The sequence below is a fragment of the Merops nubicus genome, unplaced genomic scaffold (assembly GCF_000691845.1).
Source record: "Merops nubicus isolate BGI_N331 unplaced genomic scaffold, ASM69184v1 Scaffold49470, whole genome shotgun sequence".
In the NCBI taxonomy this organism is placed as follows: Eukaryota; Metazoa; Chordata; class Aves; order Coraciiformes; family Meropidae; genus Merops; species Merops nubicus.
This window is the reverse complement of record NW_008583117.1, coordinates 1-11,985: the sequence shown is the minus strand read 5'-3', so window position 1 is coordinate 11,985 and position 11,985 is coordinate 1. Positions and strand designations below refer to the sequence as shown.

At 41.2% G+C, this 11,985-nt stretch overlaps 1 protein-coding gene across 1 annotated transcript; it reads right to left on the bottom strand.

The window, feature by feature from the left end:
* Positions 1-6,235: 6,235 nt before the first annotated feature.
* Positions 6,236-10,293, bottom strand: LOC103772248 (WW domain-binding protein 4-like; the record flags this gene model as incomplete). Its single annotated transcript, XM_008939578.1, has 3 exons — positions 6,236-6,443; positions 8,875-9,107; positions 10,145-10,293. Coding segments are annotated over 3 exons (590 nt in total), but the record flags the coding sequence as incomplete, so codon positions are not given.
* Between the last annotated feature and the right edge of the window lie 1,692 nt (positions 10,294-11,985).

Sequence of the window (11,985 nt, the reverse complement as noted above, 5' to 3'; positions counted from 1 at the left end):
TATGATTCTATGATTCTATATGACAGCAACACATGGCTGTGCACAGTCAGGGCAGAGAACTCGGTACAGAGCAGGCCCCCTCCACAGGAGGCCATTGCCTGCAAAGCCCTGCTTTACTGAAGCCAGATTTCATTGAGAAGGCATTTTTGGAAGCTATGTTTTCACCTGGTTTACAAATTATTATTTGAAGCCATGTTTTAATCTGAGTTTTTTCCCCTGTCTTTCTGTGGGATGTAAGAGCTGAGAGGTTGGGGTGGAGCTTGGCTGTGGGCTGGCACTTGCCCTCGAGGGCGGGAGGTGGGGTCTCTGAGGGTTCCCAGGGTGGAATACTCATCCTTGGGCTCTGCCGTTCCTGCAAGCAACTGTGACTTCCAGCAGTGAAATCACTAGCGGGAAAAATTACAGTAACAAAGCACAGGAAGGACAAGGAAAGGGAAGGCAGCCAACAGCCCCCAGGACAGCAGAACTGGTGGTGGGAGAGCAGAGCTGTGCCTGAAGGAGCCCTTTGTAATGACAGTGGAAAGGTGGGTGCTCACGCTCTCTGCAAAAGAACAGCAGCCCTGGTGTCTCACCTTGAGTACTTTCATTTAATCATCATCAGAATCATCACAGAATGGCTTAGGTTGGAAGGGACCCTAGAGATCATCTAATCCAACCTCCCTGCTGTGGGCAGGGATGCTTCTCAACTAGACCAGGTTAATGTATGAAAGAATGCCCTAGAAGTCCTGGAACTACAAATGAATTCACTCACTTGAAGTAGAAAGCTCCTGGTTCTTGTTCAGCTAAGAGGAAGAAATAACCAAACACTTGCCAACAAAATACTTCCCATAGGCTGGCAGACCATGGCAGTCTGTATGCACCATGCCTTATTTTTTTTCTAGCTGCTTAATGGAGCTGAATAGTTTTTCCAATTTCTGTAAAAAAAGTTGCCACAAGATCACACTGATGAAGATTTTTTTTTCAGTAAAAGAAATGTTATAAACCAATTTACATGCATTCCTCTCCTTTTAAAAGTGTGTATGTTTAACTCTCAGGGCACTGCTTATCATTCGTAAGACCAGCAGATACGAAGACTACTAAATCACACACAGCCTGTTACCATCAGAAAGTTTATATATTCAGCTATATCCTGAATATTATTAAACAGTAACTAGAACAAACCTCACCTGAACTCTGTTACAAAGTATTTTAAAATGAACATTTTTAACATTATGCAGGTAATTTGTCCCGCATAACTGATGCACAGAGTAAAACCATTTCCAGTAACCGCTTAATGGGCTACTGGAAGGCACCCAGACACTACTCCAGTGACCACAAAATAAAAGTATTTAAGAAGCATTTCCGTATTTACATACTTATTTTGGTTTATATTTATCCCAGGCCCCATTTTTAACAGCATATGCACCCATGGATCTCTCAGGTTGTCCTATAAGCCTTGAAGAGATGAACAACAGTAATACAGATTATTCAAATGAAAGCTTTATTCAATATTTTCATATAGATTCCACTTCAAGAACTTGCAATACTTTGTAATTGCAGCTGAGAAGCTGCTAAAGAGAAACCAGCAGTTGTAACTTTGTAGACAATACTTATAAACTAAAACAAGCGTTTTTGTATCACCACACTGTTCTTCCTTGTATCTTCAGCTGAGCAAGCTGTTAAAATCTGCTTTCTTCAGCCCGTGGTCTGTATCTCGTTGTCTGCTGGTTTTTAGCACAGGCTGTTTCTAAGTTGACAGGTAAAATCCAGCCTATGTTTGCTGACACTGAGAATTCTCTCGGGCAAATTTGGCCTTTTTTTTCAGATCATTACTGGCAACACTTTTCACTTTGTACAGAAACTTTCATTGCAGCTGTATTCTCAAATAATTTCACACAGCTAAATTTGTTGATCACACAAACGCTTAAACACAACTTCTAAGTTAAATAACTTAGCAGGTAGAAGGTAAGAGGACTGAAGAGGTAGATACAAGAGAGGCCGAAGAGGTATGGCTGGCTAAACAGAACCAAAGGGTTGCCTCAGCAGAAGGCGCACAGACAGCTTTTGTAGCAACCAGCGAAAGGATTGAAGGGCTGCAGACCCTGCAGGAGGAATGGAATGAACCTCAGGAAAGCAAGCTACCAGGGAACCCAAAAGCGCACGGGTGCCTGGTGCTGCAGCAGCTCGGCGTGCTGTGGGGAGCAGGCGAGGCTGTGCCTCCTCGGGGCAGCAGAGGCGTGAGGCGGGAGCTGGGCCTGGGCACACGGTGGGTGGCCTGCACCAGACAAGGAGCTTTCCAAACATCTCTGCAGAGCAGGGGAGGAGGTGGAGGTGGGCGCCCGAAACGCAGCACAGAGGTGTTATGTAGATTTGCACATACTGCAGTGCTGGAGGAAGACAGCTCGAGGAAGATGGCAATAATAAGAAAAGCACTAAAAAGAGGAGGCACGACTCAAAGAGTAAATCAAGGAAAGCAAGCAGCATGAAATAGTTTTTTACTCCCCTTTCTGAGATGCCAACATTTGCACCAAAATAGCACCTTTTTTTAATTTATTTTTTTTTTGGGGGGGGGGGGGGCAACGTTTTTATACATGCAGAGGTTAGTGAATTTAACTCAGACTCATGTCATGACCAGCCCTTCCACCTTCTGAATCTGACTTCTGGGACTGGATGGTGCTGCAGCACAGATCTTGTTACAAAGCTCAAACAAAAAGCAAACTTCAGGCTACTGAGAAAGTCTGGATTTCAATCTACAAGTTCCCAGGTGAAGGGTTAATATTTGGCTTAGCCAAAACAGGAACAAGGATTATTCTGTAACCTGGGTCAAACTGAGCAGGTCCACACAGCTCCTAGCATAACAAATGCCCAACAAAATACGTGTTTGTTTTTTTTTTTTTTTTTCCAGTATGTGCAGTATGTTTGCTTCTAAAAGCATCACCAACTTCAGGCTGGCCCTGCTGTAAAAATACACACCCCACAGATAAGTGTCTGTAGTAGAAAGTTGTCTTTCTAAACAGACAAGACAGGTGAAAGATGAGGCATGGAAAAAAAACTACAGAGCAGTGAATGGCCTTGTTCAAAACCACACAAACGAAACCATCATCAGAAGTTGCAGTGGCTCCCCCTTTCTCTCCAGCACTCATTATGTTATTAATCGTGTCTATGACAGCCCACAGAACCAAGGACACAGTCCTCACATGGGGAGCTTGCAGTAAAAACAGGCAAGCAGATAAAAACCACGTTGCACAGTAGAAGATGGCTTAGTCAGAAAACAAAACACTTCTCCAGAAAACATTCTTCTTCTGAAACAGTAGAAGGAACATCCTTTCATCAAAAGCCAGCGCAGCCCAAGGAAGGACTGGCAGATGAGTAGTACCTAGAAAATTCCTACAGCAAATCCCAAAGGTGGGAGGCTTTGCAGGGAGGTAGCACAGAAGGGAGAGAGATCTGTGCAGAACAGAGGTCCTGGAAAAGCAGCGTCTGCCTTAAATCTCATGCAAGACAGTCCTTTTGTCTAGAACAGAAAATACTTGGTTTAGATACACAGTAATTGAATGGCAGCACAGCGCAAAATTAAACAGTGGCTTTGGATATTTCAAACTTGATTCAACTGACCCTTACTCTAATTTGCACTTAAGGACGAAGAATAAACTGGTCTCTCCTCAACCTGACTTCGAGGTACTGGGGAGTGAAGTACTCTATTTCTTAATGGAACGCTGGGCTTTGGAAGTCACATCAGCAAAATCAAGTGCATGGTATTTAAGCCAATTTTACTAGCAGTGAACCAAGAAAGTATTTCATCTTTTTTCCTAATGTTTTGGTTTGTTTATTTAACAGAGCACTTGACAAAGACCTTTAGTTCATACTACAACTAACAGCAGCTTCTCAAGAAAACAAGTTTCCAGGAAAAGACCCAACTCCCTGTGCCCCAAAGGCAAGCCTGATCAGCTGTTAACTCAGGAGCTGGCAATGGCAAAGGAGTAGAAAGAGCTCCTTGTGCTGGTAAACCACAGGGCACCCGTGGCAGACAGCACGATGCAGTCATGTGAAATGCAAATGTGGGTTAGGGACGTATCAAGAGTTACTTCCAATAGGCTACAGAAGAATTAGTGACATCACACGTGGCCTTAATCTTCCTTGAACATAAGGGCTGGGGCAAACTCAGGCTGGAATGGATGAAGAGAAATGCTGCTGGAGCACTGAAGGTCCTGTCACACAAGGACGCTTTTTGTGATTCTGAGGAGAAAAGAGGCCATGGATTCAAGAGGAAGAAAAGCTACTGAGCTGAAGGGCAATACTCGTGTAGATTGGGAGGAAGTCAGTGCAAAGTGGTCACAAACGCAGGGAGGCTTCAAGTTAGAGCAGGCTCCTAGCTGCTGGAGCAGTGTTCCAATAAGAGTATGAACAAAACCTGAAAAATCTGATTTTCAGGAAAGCCGACAACCTCTCTTCAGCAGAAAGGATGTTTCTATTCTAGCCTTCCATGTGAGATCTTCCCGTGGAGTACATGCTGTACATTCCCGCATCTATGGCTGTGAGAGCGTCCAGCACATGTCCTGCACCTCTAAATGACAATCCAGAGCTGGATATTTCAGGAAACTTCCAAATTTCTCAAAACAGGCCTCAGAAGAAATACAACCACCCTGATGAAGCCAAACATACACATGCGATTAAACACAATTCTTAATTCTCTTCCTACACACAGAGAAATGGTCACGGAACAGAAAAAAATGATGTCAGGCTCCTTTGCAACACACAATAAACCAGATTCCCAGTCTTGCACTTCCTTCTCCACTGATCTGACAGATTAACAGTCGCTTTCACAACAAGGATTGCACCTACCAGCTCTGTTTTGCGTACCTGGGCTCTGACAACTGTCTTAACTACACCCCCTGGTTTTGTCTGAGAGTCTCCTGAACTGGGAGCTTGGGAAAGAGAGCTGTGTTTTTTTTAATGGATTCATGACTTGAACCTTTATGGCCGACTGATACCTAGAGAAGCAATGAGTATAGCTGTATTCCTACACAGCCAATGGAACCTTGGTGATGCTAAACGCAGACCAGTCCCACCAAGAGAAGAAATCAAATCTAAAATCCCTAAGAAAATGGCCAAGCCATCTCAGACAGTACAACCTTCAGCTCTACTTATCCATCTTTTGTTTTCTTCTCCTCTGGTACCGAGAACGATGAACCTTCAGCGCACCCTCTGTGCCCTCAGCCCTCCTCAGCTCAGTGAGTGCTGCCACGATTCAATACACTCCTCTAGCCAACACATGAACCCACCAACCTCACAGCACGTCCTGTATGCTGTAGCAGGGCCAGGTCTTTGGAATGTTTTTTCATTAAAATTTCAGGCAGTTGCGTTGTTTGTTTTTTTTTTTTTTTGTTTTTTTTTTTTTGTTTGTTTGTTTGTTTGTTTGTTTGTTTTTTTTGTGGGGAAAGAGACAAAAATAAAATGACCAAAAAAAGAAAACTTTATGTGTAAAAAGAAGGGAAAATTCAAGTAAAGACAACAGTAAAGCAAAATACAACAGGAAGACACCACACAAATACTTACTCCAACAGGAGTGGCTCTGGTGCTGTTCTTAAAGGTTAAGATTCATCAGGTTTAAGCCTTCTGCAGAGGTTTCATACCTTTTCATGCAGTGTACACAAATAATTTTTCATGTCATCATTTGGAACGAGCAGCACTGATGTGACTAACTCCTCTAAAAACAGCTTTTAAGTGATCAATTTGAAATGTTGGCAGTCTCACCACCTACTCTTGTGCAAGCTATTAGCCAAAGGTTAGTAAGTACAATATTTTTACTTGTTATTTGGGAAACTACTCCACATAAACAATCCTGGGGAATGATTTTACTCTCTGGTACATGCTACTGATCCAATACCTATGTAAAGATAAAAGGAGGCAATATTTTTGCCAGCTTAAAGATTACTATATTCTCCCATACCTAGAAAAGGAGTAAAAAACCTCACACAATGTATTTAAAACAGCATACACAGAGCAAAGCGAACTTGGATGGCATAGTTAAAATGAAAAATAAATGTATTTATACAATATTGCATATGTAATATAACACAAACTTCCATTCCAAATCAATCACATCAAAATAAAATAAAAAAGATTACAACTCACATGTTTTAATACCTATAAATCCTTAATTTCTATCCAACTTTTTCTTTATAAAAGCCTGTTTAAAATATTAAACTTTTGATTCACCCTAGCTTAAACAGAAACTAAAATGATTTCTTAAGAATTACTGATCACTTAGTCTTTGCCTTAAGTTTCTAGACTTTCCATTTTCAAATTTCCTCTTTTTAAATGTTGGCACCCCTTCTGTCAGGTCTCCAAGGGAGGTGACTGTCTTCTCTTTAAATATCATTGTTGTATCCTCTGGAACATCTAGCACTGGAGCTGGCAAAGTGTCACTCTCTGTACTAGGAAGCTCTAGGTCCACTTTGTCACTGGGAGAAGAGAGAAAAAACATAAAAGGATTAATCTACACATAGAAAACAACATGGGGCACTGCAGAGAGTAACAGCACCTCTGAGCTAAATACAGTCTTCTAGTTAAGGTCACCATCATGACAGAAATCAGTAAAAAAAGTTCTTTGTTTATTCTGCATGGGCTGCCACAAAAAGTAAAAAACTAAGACCTCATTCTGTGCAGAGCTTACAGCATGGCCCAAGCACTCCTCATGTAAGTTGTTCTGCAAAAGCAACAGGGCTGCAGGTGTGGAAATTTAAGGAGGCTGAAAGACAGCAGTCGGCAAGTAATTAGAGTGGTGTAGTGCCAAAATCCCCCGAGTAGTTTTCCTCAAGAGTCCATCCCTGAGGATCTGCATGGCAGAAGCAAGAACAGGCTTACCAAGTCTACCAGTGATCCCAAGTTGGGAGAAACAGCTTTGGAAAACAGGATCACACCCGACACTGATCTGAACAAATCAAAGACAGTCTCTAAAAATGACCAGTCAGTTTTAAGGCACCAACAGCTCCACGCTGTGTGTTACAAGAATAACCTGTGGCACAAACATACAGTGGAGAACAGCCAAACAGTGTGCAGAAAACCCTGTAAGTCACAAGTCCCTCAGGAGTCACAGCAGTGTCACGCTGCCGTGAAGAGACACACGTCGCACTCCTGGCCAACCTACAGGGGGAATCTTCCAGTGCCACCCAGTGCCACTCTGATGTCAGCTCATGTGCTATGCCCCTTTCAGGTCCTGTGCTTCAAGGAAGAACATGGATCAGCTCAAGGACCCAAACAAGAGCCACAAAAAAGACTGCAAGTCAAGGAAATGTGACTGTTGCAGCATCCCAAAAATGTAAACCTCCTGAAAGTGGCTGGCACTGTGCCCAGCCTCAGCTGGAAGTAAAGAACAAACAGCTGCATTTGTCTCATTTACAGGTGGATCTCAAGCCTGGGTGTTAATGTACAGACCGATACATAAAGTTCGGTAGCTGAAAGCACTTTTTATTGGCCAGTGCTTTCCAAAAAGATGAAAACCTTGACTCCAGAGCTGATAAAAGGAATGGTTGGCTGGTGCAGTGCAGGAGGTGTTACCTGAACACGATCACCTCCAAGGAAGTTTAGCAGTGATTAACTGAGTTCAAAATGTCAGAACTGTATCTGCTGAATATTTAGTACTAAAATGCTGGAAAATGGGGTGAGTGAGTATGAGGGACAGTTTTCATTCTCCAAAACCTCCAGACTCCTAGAGGGCCCCACAACAAGAATCTGGCCATAAAAGACCGCAAGCTTTGCAATAAAAATGAGCCATCTCAGGCATTATGCAGTAAGCCAAAACAAACCTCCTGATCAGATGCCTGTTTTGAAAACATCTGCAATACTCAAGTTGGACATGGGAGAGAGAGAGAGACAGCTTCCAAATTTAAAATTGGCATAACTAGATTACACGTTTAGTTTTTCATCTCCTTAGTTACACCACTACAGAAAGTGTTGCACACCACATTCTAAGAACCTCCAGGACTTACTCACAGTAACAGCAAAAAAGGCTGCAGGGGTTTTTGTTTTAGTTTTGCTTAAATTTGTTTTGAAATGGAAGAAATTAGAGAACAAGAAAAGAAGTTGTACCAGAAGTCTTTCACGGCTACACTGGGTGAAAATAAGACAAAAAATTGAAGTGTCTTTTACATTATATCCTTCAGGTGAACAGTTAGAGTTAGCAGAACACCACAAAGTGAGAAATAATTCACTGCTTGTGGAAGTAACTCAGCCAAATGTACCAGGCTTTGGTAGAAATTGCTCAGAGTCTAAAAAGGCATAGTCATTAATGTCAGCCACTACTGATCCCACAGGGAAGGGATTCAAAGCAGTGCTAACCCAGTCCAATCAAGATAAGGTTGCTGGTGGTCCTTGAAGATGAAGATAGATCTTGAACTCCAGGCAGAGTTAGTCCAACTAATTACTCATCAGGAAGAAACAGAATTTAGCCTGGGAGATGGAAGCCCTAAGAAAGCTGCCTATGCTGTTCCAAGGCTGGAAACAGTTGAAAAAGCAGTCAGCAAAGCTCCTGAAGCAGCTGAACTAGACTGCTGAAGGAGACTGCGTTAAGGAATATAAGCTTAGGGTGACTACACTTAAAATAGTTGATACTCAGCATTTGAGAAAAATGATGGATGGCAGTGACCCTCTCAATCTTGTTAGTTGGTTTGTACTCACGGTGAACTTCAACCACAAAACCCAAACCACCACCACTACCCACCGTGGAGAGCTGTCACATAAAACTGTCGCTGCAGAAAGAACTGTATTTTCCCTATGTTTCCAACCACTGCTGTGCTCATTCTGCCAGAATCCAGAAGAAAAAGCTTCAGCTCTTGAAAACAAGTATTCTGGAAACAAATATTATGAAAGCAACTACGGTAAAAAGTTCCTTACCATGGTTCCTCTTCTTCTTCCTCTTCTACTTTTTCTGTAATTGCTTTCCATTTTCCATAAGGCTTGGTCTTGTTAGATGCATCACTAGAGGTTTCTTGGGAAGCTGATGTACTCTCCTCTTGATCAACAGTTTCTGCTGGCTTCACTTCTCTCCATTTCCCATAAGGACTTAACTTTTTAGCTCTGGGAGATTTTTTCCCTTCCTCTGATTCTTCACCATTACCTCCTTTCCTCTAAAGAGGAAAAAACCCACCTTAAGCAAAAATGCCTAAATAAAAACACAATGTAGCTTTATTTTACACCTTTTATACACTGTTATCTACTATTCATACTTTTCAACCAAGAGTAACTTGAAACAATAAACACATTTTTTAGTAAGATCTTTAAGTTTTTCTCCATGAGCTTTGATGGCATACAAAGTTGAAAACAAATCTTAAATGTTGTAAAACATTAAAGCTGGAAAATCCCATGTCTCAGGGCTGAGGTTAGCAAGGAATAGCCAATACAAACTTATTTAAAAACGAAGCTTAGCATGTGTTAAAAAAAAAAAAAGACAAAAATTCACATATGGTTTCCTGTGCATGCAGATACACACAATTTACAGCTAATACCTGGTAGCAGTTTATAATGATGCACAGTCATCCAAAAGGACATAGTTGAGAATTAACACCTGTCTGTGAATACATTTTATATTTCAACTGTCACTGCCTGTTCTGAACTACCAGTTTCAGAAAAACCATCTGACTTGACCAGAGATAGAATCAGACCCCTTATTTTATGTTTAAAAGATGAAGACAAAAATATGTAATTGATACAGGTTTTGTACTCGGTGCTGCCGTTGTTTTTCTCAGTTAGTCAGGAAACTACAATCATGCCATTTTTGGTCAGGAGCATTCCCTGAAGGTCCCCGCAGCAGTCACATTTACCAATGAAGGTTTGAAGTCACCCTCACATGGAAATCCAAACCATTTTGCAGACTATTTCAGAGAGGTGCCAGTCACCTTTCTCAGAGAACATCACATTTCTTGCAGAATTCAAGCTACTTTTGGTGTGCTGAACGAAAGAGCATGTTTTTTATTCTGGAACTGTGCCACTAATGGCCCAAACAATTGAATAAAGATTCATTTAACTATTCAAACAAGTGCAAAGTTCTGCCTTCAGTCATACGATTTAACCTCATTGCAGTAAGTACAGCCCTACACAAGAGATAAAACGCCTTATGCTAGAAAATGAATACTGTGTGTAAAATAAATCTGAAGAGGAAACTTACCTTGAAACTCTGAGCTTCATTTTCACTCTCTTCTGAGTCTGATTCAGACGCTTTGGAATCTGTTTCTGCACGCTCTTCAGAACGCTTGTCACGTTGACCCTTCTCATTTGAAGATGAAACAAAACCCTCTGGTTTCTCCCATGTGGACACTGTCCAAGATATTTGAACAATCACATTATTTTGTTTCTAATTCTGATCTGTTACTGTGTTGACAACATTACCTTTCAGAAGCAGCGCTGCCTTATGCAAAAATACAGCAAATAATTTAGCACAAGGCTTTTGCCTTTGTTTGGTACATTTATTGTAATAAATGTAGTCAGGAAAACACCATTTCTCTTCCCAGCAGAGATACATTCATGACATCTGAGTTCACTGTTGATAAAGATTGTTTTAATTAGTGCTTAAGAAAAATATGCATGGCAACCAGAGGCCCACAAGGCTGTGGTCTGTCTCATCCTTCTAGAAGTGCCTGTTTGATTCGAGTCCATTAGAAAGACCGGATAAGGTAAAAAATGGTAACTGTGAGCCTCAGCTCTCTGGGCAGATAACCCCTTCCCTGTGCTACTTGGCTGGGCAACATTAGGTCTGTAATTAAAGAGCTGTCAAGCAAACAAGGAAATACAAACATCAATCTGAAAAGACATGGAGGTCTGTGCAGGATATGACCTCATTTTCAATTAAAAGCTAGTATTCCAGCAAATTCCATACCGAGAGGAAATGTTTCAATAAAAGTTGACTCAATGGTCTTAAAACTGGGTTTAGTAACAACACAGCAAAGGTACACCAACTTTCGATTCAAAATTTAATACAAGCTTTCAGATATAACAGAACTACTGTTTTTCCACTTATTTTATCTATTTCCAAGGAAATCCCTAAATGAAAACAACACTTAAAAGGGTACATGCCAAGATATATCTTGAAGAAGTAAAGGTTTAAGAAACTGGCAGAGAGACTTTGCATGAACAGAACACTCTCTTAAGGGTACTGCTGTCATCTAGCTTTAGACTAGTAGCTCAGAAACCTGGCTTTCCTAGGTGCTACATACAGCCAGAGCAGTTAAGGTACAGCCTTCCAAAGCATGACTCGTAGTGCTAAGCCTAGAGGTATCAGTCTCCTAAGCTACATGCCTGAGATGAGCCACTATGAGCCAGCTAAAAATTTGACTGGTCTTCAGAGGATGGGATTAGTATGAAGAGAACTGACAAGCAATTCTGAAGCATTTCCAAGACACCTAAAGCTATATAAACATAAAGGATCACGTTAAAATCTCACAAACCAAAATTTTACCAAATACAATGATTATAAAGACATTCCTCATACATGTCATGTGTCCAGGAAGAACTTTAAAAACAACATAACAGAAGGCATAAAATGTATCTGAACTTAGAAGGCAATGTTTAAAAATAACTAGCATCTCTTTTTCCTTTCAAAAGAAGAAATCATAAATCATTTGGGCAGGGGAGTGGCATGTTGAAAAACTGAAAGTTTTGGGATTTTTCTTCTGCTCTTAGTATCATTAGGAACACCACTCCATACCCAACAGCAGAAGGAATCCTCATAGCCAGCATAAAATCAATTACTCTCCAGAGAGTCATCACTGACCTTAAAATGATTCAAACAGATTTAGAAAACAGATGCCTGTTCTGAGGGAGTTACCACAATTTCCCCAAGTAGGGAAAAAATCAGGGAAAAGAAGTAGGAGGTAAGATTCTGGACTCTCTTATCAATGCTGTCTCAGCAAAAGGAAAAGTTTAGAAGATTCTTATTCAGTCTTACATAGCTGTCAAAACAAAACGCTGCCCATTTCTGGATTCCAAACCATAATATATATATATATATAT